General features: G+C 44.0%; 3 protein-coding genes across 6 annotated transcripts in view; 1 reads left to right on the forward strand and 2 right to left on the reverse strand.

Annotated features, from left to right (window-relative positions):
* Positions 1-3134, reverse strand: part of TMEM104 (transmembrane protein 104) — a 77256-nt gene extending 74122 nt beyond the window's left edge. The window contains exon 1 of one of the 2 annotated variants that reach the window (XM_083598216.1): positions 2905-3134. The gene's annotated coding sequence lies outside the window, so the exon portion shown is untranslated. The remainder of the gene's footprint in view (positions 1-2904) is intronic. The other variant, XM_083598217.1, reaches the window with a different exon arrangement.
* Positions 3135-3203: 69 nt separating this feature from the next.
* Positions 3204-8867, forward strand: NAT9 (N-acetyltransferase 9). 3 transcript variants are annotated; one of them, XM_083598321.1, is made up of 7 exons: positions 3204-3345; positions 4258-4344; positions 5422-5531; positions 6329-6469; positions 6999-7058; positions 7491-7585; positions 7691-8867. In XM_083598321.1, the coding sequence occupies exons 2-7, from the start codon at positions 4268-4270 to the stop codon at positions 7835-7837; spliced, it is 630 nt and encodes a 209-aa protein (XP_083454447.1). In that variant the 5' UTR covers positions 3204-3345; positions 4258-4267; the 3' UTR covers positions 7838-8867. The 3 variants fall into 3 exon arrangements, with proteins under 3 accessions (XP_083454447.1, XP_083454448.1, XP_083454449.1); XM_083598322.1 differs by having other exon boundaries at positions 3312-3371; XM_083598323.1 differs by lacking the exon at positions 3204-3345 and adding an exon at positions 3383-3568.
* The window catches only part of LOC310755363 (polycystin-1-like), a 78120-nt gene continuing 72383 nt past the window's right edge, over positions 8819-14555 (reverse strand). The window contains exons 43-46 of the mRNA XM_083597996.1: positions 13788-14075; positions 11354-11488; positions 10721-11038; positions 8819-10207 (exon numbers count right to left, since the gene is read on the reverse strand). Of these exons, the coding sequence (XP_083454122.1) occupies positions 9494-10207; positions 10721-11038; positions 11354-11488; positions 13788-14075 (1455 nt within the window). The 3' untranslated portion in view covers positions 8819-9493. The remainder of the gene's footprint in view (positions 10208-10720; positions 11039-11353; positions 11489-13787; positions 14076-14555) is intronic.

Genomic DNA, 14555 nt, shown 5'->3' on the forward strand with positions numbered 1-14555 from the left:
ACAGTTACAATCATATGCATAGTTACTTGAAAGTGCAACTGAACCAAGTGGGACTTAGTTGAAAGGAAGCCTGCTAAGTCTGGTGCCTTCCATAAATTTTGTACTGGGATTTATGGCCTAAATATTTGGACAGCACCAGGTTGGTGAAAGCTGTGTTATAGGGGTTCAAAACTTTCTGGCAGCCTTAACCTCCATGAATTTGTTTAACCTTTTTTAAAGGCACCCAAGTTGGGGGCCATCAGTGCCTTCTGTGGGAGTGAATTCTATACTTTAACTATGTGCTGTGTAGAGAGTAACTTTCTTTTCTCTGTCCTGAATCCTCCAATATTCAGCTTCAGTAGATGTCCACAAATTCTAGTGTTAGAAGTATATAAAATTATGCATGACATGGATATCTCCTTTCATGCTGCCTCTTACCTTTGCTCTAAACTAAAAAGCCCTGAATGCTTCAACCTTTCCTCATACGAGAGGTGCTCCATCCCCTTCATCATTTTGGTTGCCCTTTTCTGAACCTTTTCCAACTCCACAATATTGTTTAAGTGGTGAGACAACCCAAACTGTACATGCTATTCCAAATGCAGCTGCAACAGAACTTGAAAGCTTACTTTTTGTGGCATTTTATTGGCCCTAATACAATCTCCACCCAAACAGAATTATAGTATGGTACTGGAGCAAGGCTTAAATAGGCAGGAAAGCCTCAGTCTACACAGACCTTTTACAACAATGAGGAAAACACCATCCATAACATGCTACCCCACGTGATGAGTTTCTTCATGCAAGTGTGCGTGCTGGAAAATTTCTAAATGTTTACATGGGGGGGGGACCCATACTGTATTGTATGAGTTGGCACTAAGATTCTTATCTAACACATTAGCAATTCCACTGAACCAAAAAGAGAACCAGAGAGCCAGAGAAAGTTACAGGCAAAGTGTAAGTACCATGGAAGGCACTGCATGTACCTGAATACAAAAAGCAAGGATTTCCAAGGCCCTGCTTTCTTACCCCTGATCATTTACTCAAAAGTCCCCTTCTTTGGCTGAGGCTGGGCTCTTTGTTGAAGAAACCACTCTGTCCTGAATTTCCTAGCTCCTACTCCTGTTTGCATCTTAGTGCACGGCATGGGAAAGTTTTACCTGGACTTTCTATGGCCACTCAGATTGGATGTATGCAATTACTACCCTGAACAGAAAATACGATAAAGAGGGCCTCTTATCTGAAGACTCAGAATGTACTCCTAACCCTTTTAATCTCTGCTGCTGAAGGAAGATGAGGATAAGGTAGAGGGGACCCTCTACCAGCTCCTGCCAGCCTCCGCTGCTGTACCCAGAGAAATGGAAAGCTACCAACAGTGATTCTACCACTATAAGCCAACAGAGAGATCTGAAATGAGGCATTTTGGGGCAGGGCCTGGCAGCTTGGAATCTTCTGGTTCCAAAGCCCTGCAGGTCTCAATCCTTGGGCACTCTGCTGAGCCTGCCTGGAGCTTTTATAGTCCCCCCCCCCCAAGGCACCCACCACTTTTGATTCTAGTCACTATAAGCAGTAAAGCTTGGGATGCAGTGGTTGAGCTGCTGTTCTGTTGCTCCCCGCAAGGGGTTAGGATTGCTCCATCAGTTATTTGAAGCACAAGACTACAAGGCGCAGACAAAGCAAATGTTAAGGAATGATATTTGGAGTCAGTGTCAAACCAGAAAGCCTGATTCAAATATAATGACAAAGTAAAATCCACAGATGTAACTGTCCACTTAGATAGTTTGGGGGGGGGGGGGGAATACCACTTGTATACTTGTATTTTTGCACACTGGCCTAGAGGCCATAGGTGAGCAGGACTTCTATAAAGGCATGTGAATGGGTGGGGAAGGGGGGATTGGCTTCCATACTAACAAAAGAGGAAGTACGGATGTTTCCTTCACAATCAGCAAAGAAATGTAGCAAGCTAGCATATTGGAGATGAATCACTCCATCCTTTCTTCACCATTCTGCATATTATTAGTCAGCTAATAGGAGGGGCTGCCCCTCCTCCACAGCCAGCCTGGAAAAGCACATCACTAGCCTCTTAGTAGGTTAATAAGAACATCTGCAGGTTAGTAATTTTTGTGGCCTTATTTACAAGGCTGTGCTTCATCCTAAAAAAAGACTGGAAACTACCAGCTTCCGCTTTACTTCAGAGGCTTCTTACTCCACCAGTACACTATGCAGCTGCCCCTCCCCCCATAAAGTAAAAAATAAAAATACTCAAAGTAGAAATTGTAGGGAGATTTTGACAGATTTTTTTCTGAGCACTTGGGGTCAAAAGAAAGCAATTTAAAGCAACGATTGTTGGGACATTTCATTCCAAATCTGCTAGACAGAGCCAGCCAGCCAGAGGATGATGACAGGTGGGTGTCCTGTCACCCCCACAACATAAATCCTGGCTATGCCCATGGAGAGAGATGCACCCACAAGCAATTGCATGGACATTTCCCTCTCCCCATATATGCGTCTGTGAATTCACACACGCACACGTGTACTGGGTCTCCGAACAGATACAGACAACCGCGTGACCACCGCCTGCACCTGATAGGCAGCAGATCTTCCTCGCTGTTTGGGAAGATGCTCACGCCGAGCGGAGGAGGCACTTCTGCAGTCCTCTGCGCGGTCTCCTTCAGGGGGGAACAGCCCAGAGACAGGCAGAACAGTCACACACAGCCTGCGCCTATTTAAAAGCCTCCTCCGGAGAGCCGCGCGGGAAGGAGCGTCGTCGGGAATGCCACGTCTTCCCCGCCAACCCTTTCCCTGACCCGCCTCAGGCCGCCAGCCCGCTTCCCCTTCTGTCGCCACACAGAACTTCGCCCCGCCGCCACCACCGGAGCCCCCTCTGCCACCCACTCAAAAAAAAAAACTCCTCACAACAAGCCTCATTACCCGCCGCGCCGGCGCTCCTCGCTCGGCTCCACGGCAACGTCCGGCCCAGCAACTCCCAACCGTCGTTTTCCCTCATTACCGGCGCGAGCAAGGGGAACCCGCCGACGGCGCACGCGCGCAAGCGGAGTCGCTGAGGGAGGGTAGGCGGGGCAGTGGGGAGGGAGGGAAACAGCGCTTCTACGCCAAGCAAAAAGCCGCCAACAGCCGAGCTTTCCGCGCGCGTGACCACGACTTCTGGAATCGCTTTCTACGCCGATTGGTCCCATCTCTTGATGGCACGTGACCACGGGGGCGGGGTGTGTGTCTGTATGCGTCGGTCGGTGGTTGGGAAAGACGCTGGTCGGATTGAGACTCGGCGGCTACCGTAGCGCGACCGGGAAGGAGAGTTTGGCCACTGCGCGTGCGTGCGTGCGGCTTGTGTTAGGATGGTAGAGGAGCGAGGTAAATAGGCGCTCGCGTGGCTTTGGGTGGGTTTAAGGTGGAGCTTGTCTTTCTTTCTCTGGTTCAGGTGTAGATTGCGGCCAAATGCTGCCTGTCTGGAGATTAGGAGTAGTATGTGGGGGAAGATCTCTTGCGAAAGTGGCTCCCCGATTGAAGTCTTCATTGTCGCCTCTGGAGAAGTTACGTGCAAAGTTAATTCCTTTTTTTTGTAACCCGCTTTGAGGTTTGTTTGTTTTCTTCAAGTGGTGTATAAATGTTATGGAATAAATTCCATGCAGTGCGCAAGCAAAATTGTGGAATTTATTTCCAGGGAATGCTGTCGGTGTGGTTGCACCCGGACACTCAACCACCTCCACCTCCTCATCCTCCTGTTTTAACTTCTGAATCCTGGATGTCAATTATGAACTGCTGTAATTATCCTGTGTTTCAATCACAGTGTAGCAAATGCTTTATTGCTGCATGACTAAGTAGTCCGGACCTCCTTTGCAGTTGCTTCATAATTCTTGTACTACCACTGTAGTTTTTTTCTTTGTTATTAAACATTGTACCATTTCTGGTGGGGGTGGGGCAAAGAGAAATATTAAATAAGTAGGGTTTTCTTGCAGTTCATCTGCTTCAAGATACTCTCGGCAATTATTTTGGTCAAATTACAGATTATATCTCTCACAAATGAACCATGGTAAACGACATTTTATGTACACAAATATATTGCAGCTGCCCTTTAAATTGTGTATCTTACACTTTATTGTATATAATTGGACCGATTGTATATTAAAATTGATATGTATGATTCCTCTGTATAGCATTGTTATATTTTGCTCTCATTTGTTGTTGTTCATTCTTATTTCAAAACTGAACCAATAACATTTATTTTGAAAAAGTGTATCACTAACATAATCTTGTTTGTTGCAGGCTTGGAGCTATGAGAATTAACCAGAATACTGTACTGCAGGGAAAGAGGGTGACCCTGGTGCCATATACCTCTGCTCATGTACCCAAGTATGAAACAGATACTTTGCCAAATCTCCAGTTTGGGGGGGAAACATTGACTTTAGAGGTCTGGAATGTTAAGTCATCTTTACATATTTCTTTGCAAAAGATTTTTTTATATATGTGTGTTTGTAATATGTGTTTGTTAATTTGCATTCCAAGTGGAACAAACAGATAAACTGCTTGAGCCATAAGCACTGAAGTTACCTGTAACTGCTCTGATCTGCAAGTATTAATGGATCAGTTTATTGATATTAATTGGGCAGATATGCAAAAGTTGTGGGGGATTTTAACTTTTCTTTTTTAAAAAATTCAAATTTTCACATATGTTCATAGGAATATTTTTGATAACACCTCCTACATTTTGAGATAACAAAACTGCAGGTATGTCCAGGTCTGAAATATGCACAGGTGGGCAAAATCAATCATCTGTGCTTGTGGGCGGGGGGGGGGATGATGGTAATGGTAACCTTTTGTCTAGACTACCAAGAACTTATCACTGCTGTCTGGTGCATGTTTACTGAGATGTACATTCCACTGAGTGTGGTGGAGCTTTCTCCTAAACTAGTATGCATTAGGATTACAGCCTTAATTTTTAACTCTGCAGGCATTTGGAAACCTCAGTTGTAAGCAGTAAGAACAACGTATTTGGGAATTATTAGAAATGTACATATTTATTGCTTACTGGTAATATATCTGTCATTACTACATGAGAGATATGTATATATGGAAGGCAGGGCCTGGGGCACCCTCTCAGAAAATATCAGGAATAGAGGTTGTATTTTGTTCTAAATACATTGTCTCCAGGTGCAGCTCCCCCCCCCCCCATTCAATGGCAGCCTAAGTACAAGTGGAATGAGAGTTAAACCTTGGTGAACACAGCCATTAAGAATAATGTCTTCTGTCTGTGTGGTGCCTATTTCAGGTTGTGAAGAAATAGAATAGAATGTTGGTATTAGTTTGCCTGGACCAGTCATTTCATGCCTCAAATGGGTTCATGGTGGAGATCTTGTTTACCTTTCCAACAGAACATAGTAGGCAATGTTCTGAAGAGGAATATATTCCCTCTCTGGATTTTCTCACCAGGTACCATGAGTGGATGAAGTCTGAAGAGCTGCAGCGTCTGACTGCATCAGAGCCATTAAGCCTGGAACAGGAATATGAGATGCAGCGCAGTTGGCGGGAAGATGCAGACAGTGAGATTTTAAAATATTTGTCAGGACTTGAAGATGGGGGTAGCGAGCACGTATGTTGTCTAGTTTATTTAAAGGTCCATTCATATAAAATTGATTCTTCCATGTTAAAATTTCAGCTGCTGATCAGTTTAACATGGTAATAACTAATTTGGACTGTGTAGAAATAGATGGCAACTTTATTCTGAGCAAAATTAAATCTTGGAAGGTACTCAGGGCCAAAACCGCAGAATACACAAGTACCCAAGAATCGCATATCAGCTACCTAAACATGGTATCTATCGTTATCCACACTTAGATAACTTTCCATGCAATGTTCTCTGGATGCTGTAGAAGTTCTTCTCTTTAGCCCAATACCTGTGGTTAGGTACACAGGAACTGAACTATAACATCCTTCTTACTTACGGGTACCACATAAAAATTCAGATGGGCCTTTTTTTTTCCTGCGAAGGGGAGCAGACACATTTCTTTCCTAACTCCTGCACACTGATTTTAATATTTTTTAAAAGTGAATAGGCCCATCAAACACTTGCCCATTTGGTTTGGCCCAAATTGACATTAGGTGAGATTAAATTCTTCCCAGAGTTCTGTATTTTCCTAAGGGTTTGAGGGACAGGGAAAGAGTTGCATTGGCTTTTGCACCCAGCCTGAAGCAAGAGATCTCTCATTCCAAGTCAAGGAGGAAGCTTCTTACATTGTGCTGGTTGCCATTAATTACTATATTAGTTGACCCTGGTTTCATTTAAAATGGTTTTAAATGTTCTCCATTGGACCTGCTTCTTTTTTAAAAAATTCCCCAGAATGCACATTTATAGTGCTTGACACAGATAAGTGGTCTAAGCAGACAACCACGGAGGAAGACTGCATGGTGGGCGATGTGAACTTGTTCCTCACAGACAGTGAAGATCCAACACTCGGAGAGATCGAAATCATGATTGCAGGTAACCTAACGCTTCTATAATTTATGGGCCCATCAATATTTCAGCCTTTAGCAAGTTACTTCATTGTCTCTTCAGCAGAAGTGACCAAAGCCAACAAAAAATAAAATAGGTTATAAACAAGCATCCTGTGCACAAATGTCTGGCACAACTATTGCAACCTGACCTAGCGTCATTCCTTGGTAAGTCAGTGCAAGCTGCCAGGGTTGTATTTTGTCAGTCCTGAATTTTTCAGAAATGAAGCCTAAATCTTACTAAATGTGCAAGAAAGGAGCTGCCTCTTCTTTTTTTCTTCACCTATCCCTGTATCCCTTTAGCCTGATTGATCTTTCTGTAAGAAAATACATAATGCTGCATATATTGTACTTTCTGGTCTTAAAAAAGTGCCTAGAATTAAGAAGATTCTAAGGTGCGTGAGAGATACCCATTTCAAATTCTAGACCCTCCTGTTGGCCAAAGGTTCCCCAACTTTGTTCTAGATGAACCTGGAAACAGATACAGTTCTTAATTCTCCCCTGCTCCTCTCTTTCAGAGGCAAGCTATCGTGGCAGAGGATTTGGCAAGGAAGCCACTCTGATCATGATGTCCTATGGTAAGAGTGTCTGGCGTGAAGTTGGAAAGTGTTGGAGGTGCTGCATATGCATGGAGGAATAACTTCCGTGTACATCAATAGCGGTAGAAGATTTCCATTCAAAGACTTTGAAATTCTGCCATAGAGTTTTAAGATACCTTGCTAATGAGTTTACTTTTCTGCTTATACTTGGAACACAGAGCCTTCAATCGCCTATAATAGTAGAAACATAGGAAGCTGCCTTATACCGAGTAAGCTCATCACTTCGTCTCACTTAGTATTATCAACACTTGCTAACAGTGGCTCTCAAGGGTTTCAGACATTTCCAACCCTACCTGGAGATGCCAGGGAGAGAAAATGGGACATACTGCATGCAGAACATGTGATCAACCTTCCCAAATGAAATTGACAAGAGTAGAGACAGTAGCTTATTTCTAATCTTCTATCCTGTAGGAATGACTCGCCTGGGACTAAACACCTTTGAAGCTAAAATTGGATTGGAAAATGAAGCCAGTATTGGCATGTTCAAAAAGATTCATTTCAAGGAGGTGCGCTAATAAGTATTCCTTATGTAGCAGAACCATCTTTAGTTGACTCTGTATTTGTGGCAGACCCTAAAGTTAACTTGGATTATTATCTTGTGCACTCTCTAGGTGGGAGTAAATGTTGTCTTCCATGAAGTAACACTCAGACTGATTGTGGATGAGCAAGAAAGGCAGTGGCTGCTTGAGCAAACCAGCCACGTGGATGAACAATTTTACAATGTAACGAAGCTACAGAATCGAGTTTGTGACAGCTAATGAGGCTTAGCTCTCTTTATACGGACTCCAGAAGCATGGGATCTCTGCCGCCAAACTGCATCATGGCCTGGATCTATGGTGTTAGGGACCAACCGCTGGAGTAGAAAATGCTGCAGGCTCTGTACTGGGTCAGCAGTCAACTTGACTTGCTGTTGCCCATCATACTTTACAAGTCTACTGCAACTAGAGCAAACTATCATCTTAGGGAAATGGTTGCTATTGGTGAAAATGGCAAAGTGTGATGTATATAGAGCGAACTGAATGTGTTTGGACTGCAGTGCTACTAAGGGACAGGAAAGTTAGGCTTGTCTCCTCTGTTACAAACTGACAGTCGCATCATTGCCTTACTAGGGTCCTTGATTAGGGTCTGTTTCTACCAAAAACATAAACTACAACCTACTCTTATTCCGAGGGTTAATCGGCAGCAGTCCTAGAAACAGGTGGTTAATGTTTGGTTGAACTAAAGTACTAAATGGGCTTATCTCAAAGCATTGCAGGCTCCCATACAGCCCTCTCAGTTATTCAGTGAGACAGATCTTTTCTCACTGGCACACACCAGGAAGTTTGTATGTTTCTCTTTACTAAGATGAAATGTGAAAACATAAAACGTATACACTCTGTTCTCTCACTGCCAGTTTCTTTTCTGGGCTCAGGTCTTGCTGTGTGTTCCTCCCCCCACCACCACCATTTGCAGAAGTATAAGAGATGTAAACCTACAGTGAAGGGCTCATTACCGGTGATGTGATTATCTCCCGTATGTGAAACTAGTTACAGGAACTTGATGAAAAATGCTGATTGCATTGTGCTGTTACAAATGCTCCATCTGCACAAGCATATCCCCTTCCTCTATGCTGTTCTGGAAGTCCTTGCCCCCAAACCCCAAGCCAATGTCAAGGAGAGAAGGGGGGGAGGCCCCTTTGTGCAAGGCTTCTGCTGGCTCCTGCCCTCAGAGGCTAATGAAGGACTTGGTAGTAAGCATAGTATGTTGGACGTATGTATTGTTTTAATACAGACATGACAAGTTCTCAAAGGCTGTGACTACAGATGTATTTTTGCAGCAACTTCAAGAATGTAATGCTTAATGTAGCTAGCTAGAAGTTCTGCTCCCTTAGGCTGTCCCATAGAATACTGACACACACACATCCTCTAACCAGACAAGCAAGAGGCATTAAAGAAGGCATTTCAGTCAGGCAGAAATACGCAGGAGTGCAGCAGGGCCAAGGAGGGTGGAGAGTTGGTAAGGAAGATGTGGCTTGGAGAGTGTTTGAAAAGCCTGATAAAGAGGCTTGGAGGCTGCATTTGGGCCCTTGTCCTGAGGTTGCCCATGCCTGTACCTTCCTTGTAGGTATTTCATTCCAGACAGTAGTACAAAAATACAGTAGGACTGCACAAAGCTACTGTGCTAGATTGTAAATAACGTAATACACTACAAAGTACTTTACACGCACCACTATAATTCTGATTTTACCTGTGCAGAAAACTTAAGGCATTCTAGGCAGAGCTCACCCAATTTGTAGTACCCTGAAAGATAACAAAGGCAAGGAGGTTAATCTGGACCCTACTTCTCCAGTGAGGTGCATTATGTGAGTGAAGCATGAGGAGGGAAAACAAACAGGTACCGGCTCTTGTGCTCAGTTAAACCCACACAGAGGTTGTCTACATGTCACCTGTTCCTTCAGTCTGCCACGCTCTCCTCTTTAAAGGGATCTGTCTCTGAAGCACGTCGCAACATGGATATCCCTGCCCTTCCTCACTCCTGGGTCTCTTTTTGAACAAATGGGCCGGCCAGGGAAGAGTGCTTCGGAAGATGTGGCCTGAAGCTGGAGGGTTGCCCACCAGAACCTTGTATCCTGTTGAGCTTTGCTGAGATACTGTATCCACTGGGTGCTGCTTGCCCCCTTCAGTGGCACTGCGGCTGGAAATCCTGACATGGTGAGCTCTGAGCCTGGCTAAGGCAGACTCTGAGAAGGTGCTGTAAGTTCTCGGCAGCCCTAAGCTGGTTCTTGAGGCGAGTGTTGCTACCTTTTCCATGGGATGGCTTTTCTGCCCCTTCTTCTTGCAAATTCTCCTCTGAGTCTCCTCTAAGCTGGTCTCAAGATGGCACACATCCTCCATCAGCTTTAGGACCCTGTCAAAGCCGTCCAGGAGATCGTTGACTGCGGATGGCAGGTGCTCCAGGTAAAAGTCTACATTGCAAGGATCAGGGATGGGGCTCTCGGGAAGCACCAGCTCTTCAGAGCTGAAGGAAGAAATGGTTGCAGTAACACAGTGAAAGTTGGTGCCCGGAGAAGGAAGGCGAGACGGTTTGGAGTTTCCAGAAGAGTGGGAAATCAGGGAGTCCATCCCTTCAAATTTCACCTTGTGGCGAAACTGAAAGGCAAAGAGGTCAAAATCTGTTGCAAACTCTTTTTCCTGTTGTCTGGGGAAACTAATTCAGCCACCATGGGGACAAGCTAGGCTGCCATTCTTTACATACATTGTGCTGTGAGATATAGAGAAAGGTCTCAAAACTGATTCTGAAATCAAGCTTACAGCATTATCATACTCAAGTCTATTTAGAAGAGAACAGCTCATACAAAAAAGACATTCAAATGGTCATTTCATTTATGTAAACAGCTGTTTACAGCTGGGAAGCTGCTATGCATTAATAGTTCAACCCTGTGAAGCTGCCTTCTTGTGGCTTGTATTGCAAGTTACCACCACATCATGTGGTGCTAGAGCAAGCATAGAAAAGCACCACAGAGCAGCCACATTCTCACTTTCCATCTCTTCCCCTTGAGACAGGACTGTGCGGAAAAGTGCTATATTCCCCATTCCCTTTTTCTTTCTTTCTTTTCTCCCCACCCTCCACCTTTATTGCTTTGGGTGTTTTATCTCACTTACCTCTTTGGTTTTGCTGAGTCCTAGCCACAGCTTCAACCTTTTCACCAAAAACTCAATCATCTCATAATCCTGAAGCTCAATAGCTGGATGGTAGATCTCAGAATGGACAGTACGGTAACTGTTAAGGACAGAGGCACAAAGGAAGCTCTGCACCATCCAGAGCACGCCAGCTCCAAAGCTTAGGATGTATGTTGTCCCCAGGATAGGGGAAACTTGCATCAAAGACTGGAGGAAAGTGATCTTCCCACAGAGAGTGGAAAGCAGAGCTGAAAAGGCACAAGGGAGTGTCCTGAACTCTTCCACAGTTGAAGAGAAGGCCTGAACAATGAAGAAGAAAAGAAAAAGGTTGGGGAGATTTTATATACATACATACATATATATATATATATATATATATATATATATATATATATATATATATGTATGTATATATATACACACACACACACACACACACATACACACCATATATATATATATATATATATATATATATATATGGTAGGATCAGTGTTTCCCCTCCTCCCCCTATTTTGGGGTGGGCAGGAGAAACCTTAGAATAGCATGCATCATTTCCCCATGCACTGACTTCTCATTCTCATTCTCCCTCACCCCATTCTTTTTATAACCTACTAAACAGCCACACTTGGCACAGATGAGAAGGAAGAAGAGGAAGATGAGTTTGATAGCCACTAGCTCCCTCAAGGCATGCTGGAGGGTTTTCCCAAACACAGACCATCTCCGGACAAAGCGCAGCTGTTGCACCATCTAGAAAGAAAAAGAAGAAGAAGCTAGTTCAGAGACTTGCCTCTTTGAAGGGAAGAAGCCGTTGAGAACACTTTCTCTGTTCCCTTATCACAGGAGGAGAGCCAAGGGATATTATCGCAAGGCTACATCAAGATAACAAACAGCAGCCATCATCACAACCATAAGCATCGGTCAAGGGAAGCAGCTCTAATGCTTGGTGTCACAGTCCAATAAATGAGAACCTCAAAGGGAAGATGCTCAAAACTAGAGAAGCCGTTTTAGCTAATAAGGCCTGGCTGTTGGTTTGGAATATAAATGTTGAGTGTCACATCAGTGATAGGAGTGAAAATATTGTGGGTACAGCCACCTGAGTTTCTTGTGTATGTGAAGGACCTAAGGAAGTTGGCTGCTTCAATTTAAGGACATAAAGGCTGCTTTTGGACAAACAGCAATACTGTTTGTTGGAAATTCCCACCCACGGAAATTCTCAGCTCCCCTGCTGTCTTTCCTGCTGACTTCACAGCCGAAGCTTTGGGCAGCCTTTATTTATCTGCTCTGTGTGTTCCTTCATTGTTCATTAAGGAAACAAGAGGCAGCAACAAAGCTCTAATTCGAATACATCCAAGCTTGGATGGAGCAGATGGGTCTCCCTGTGCAGATTCATTAGGCAGCACATGGAAAGGAATGGCACCAAGATTATCCCTCGGTAGCAGCTTCAATGACAATTATAAGGTCATTACAGCATCATTTAAGAGGCACGTTAACAAGAACCTATGCATCATTGTGATTGTTAATAGATCTGGCTCGGTGCTTTCCAAAACAGACATTTTGCTATGCACGAAGGGGACCATTTTAATAAATATTCTCTTTTATAAGAGATGGGAGATGTATTCTGAAATTGTTAGCCAAGTGGTTGTGGCCAAGAGGAGAGAAGGATGTGTCACAGTGAAGGGAAAATACATGGTCATGCTTGCTCAGGTGTCAAAATTCAAACAAAGGCTGCAATCAGTGGCACTGTTTGTGGGTGGCCTCTGGGGCCCAATTCTCAGCTCTCTGCAGTGAGCTTTATATCTCCTTTTTCCTTTCCCTGTTTTATTTATTTATTTATTTGTTAACAATATTTTTACTTTGCTTGCAGGGAGGCATCCATGCCTATAAATCGTTATGTGCTAATTTGTGTTGATCTGTATCTGAAATCTTTTATGTACCTCGCAATTTTCCTGGCTACCATCCTGGAAATAGTTATTTCTGGGACTGTCCTGCTGACTTAAAAAGGGACAACATTAGGCTCTACATTACAGGACTGCAGCCAGAGTTGCCAACCAGTCTGTCTGGTTTGGGGGAGAAAATTAACCATTTCGTCTATCTATATAAAGCCAACTCCCAACTTTCCATTTCACATTATGAGGAAACAGAACCCAAAGTGGAGCTATGTAGTGAACGAGCAGATTCAATTCTCAATAAGCAGGGACAGCTTAATCCCCATATTAAAACCATTTTGTGGCGGGGGGTCCCTCCCACACATTTAGAAATAAATTGGTTGTATTTAGTTTTGCAGTAGCAGGTCTGATAGAACAGTGTGTTGTTGCCTTAGATTGCTATTAACAGTTTGTGTATATGCACACTGTCCCTAAACTCTGGGAGAAATAAAGAGGACAGTCACGTCATACAGATCATCTTCACCAGCTTCACCAAATTCTGGTTCATTTCCAGGCTATGTTCAAAGTGCTGGTCATTAACCTTTGACTTTTGGTTAATGAGAACACATAACTAGGGTTTCTCTATTGTCACATCTCAGCCATGGAACAGCCTGCTCTAGAATATCTATTGGCTTCCTCCCAAAGAACATTTCATTCCAAACTAAACTAACTTTGGCTGGCTGGCTGTTTTATGGTGCTTTCTGCCTGACTTCCACTTTAAAAATATTTTATTGATATTATCATTATCATTTATTAAAGATAATAATAATATAAGATACATAAAACAAGCATAAAATATACAGGCAACCCCCATTTGTGTGGGGATTGTGTTCCAAGTCATTGTGTGCAATGGAGGAATGCATACAAGCCAATCCCAGCTTCTGTTTGGATCCCAGAATGTCCTGTTATTGGCCTGGCCCTCTGGTGCGAGTTCAGAGTGCCGGACCAAAAGATGCTAGCTCTGGTACAAGTCAGCTCTGGCACGACCCTGCTGACAAGCACCAGAGCCCCTCCTGACATCCTGATTTGGGGCACAAAAGTGTTGGAGGGTATGCATTCATGTGTGTGCCGGATGGAGATGGCCTTGGGAAGATTTCTGTTCCCCCTCTGCTCTTCCTCACCTTCAGCATGGTGATCGTCAGCAGCAGGGCGCAGAGGATGGCTTCTATGCGAGCCAGCACTGCCACTTCGTAAAAGCTGGTGAAAGCCTGACGGTGCTTCTGGGAATGCAGCAAGCGTGCCTTTGCTAAATGGTTGTTGGTAAAGTGCAAGGCAGCAACAGTGATGGAAATCAGGGCCAGGAGCAGCCGGAAGCGACTGTAGTTCTGCCACAAGCATGGCGCCTTTTCCGGAGGTGTGAAGGACAGCTTTGGTAGGACAAAAGCTCCACTGAAGAGAAGCAGGCTTATCTGCAGCAGAGAAGGAAAAGCCACAGGTCTGTTTTTTTTTTCTAAATTGTTGGATTCCTTGCCTCCAGATAAGCCGGAAGTTGCTGTCATGGCCCAAAGTGACTGGATCCAGTATAGTAATACATCTTTGAATCCTAACAAGGTTAGTGCCAGGCTATCTGAGATACCGCCTCCTCCCATATGAACCTACCCATAAGATTTTTATCTTCTTCCGAGACCCCTTTTTATGCCTAAATTGACTGAGGAATCCCATTTTTTGCCATCTTAAAGAGAAGGTTGGCGTCCGTCAGGTATGATTTGTAGGACACCTATAGAATATATTAGGTATTTGTTTAGAACAGTTTCCCAAATCTGGAGCTCCAGCTGTTTTTGGACTACAATTCCCACCACCCCTGACCACTGGTCCTGCTAGGGATGATGGGAGTTGTAGTCCAAAAACAGCTGGGGACCCAAGTTTGGGAAACCCTAGTTTGGAAGGTA

This window comes from Podarcis filfolensis (genome assembly GCF_964270895.1).
Source record: "Podarcis filfolensis genome assembly, chromosome: 2".
NCBI classification, from domain to species: Eukaryota; Metazoa; Chordata; class Lepidosauria; order Squamata; family Lacertidae; genus Podarcis; species Podarcis filfolensis.

Coding starts and splice junctions, on each gene's coding strand:
- NAT9 (XM_083598321.1), top strand. CDS start 4,268: ATGAGAATTAACCAGAATACTGTACTGCAGGGAAAGAGGGTGACCCTG. Junction 6,470..6,998: donor GATCGAAATCATGATTGCAG/GTAACCTAACGC, acceptor CCTCTCTTTCAG/AGGCAAGCTATCGTGGCAGA. Junction 7,586..7,690: donor AAAAGATTCATTTCAAGGAG/GTGCGCTAATAA, acceptor TGCACTCTCTAG/GTGGGAGTAAATGTTGTCTT.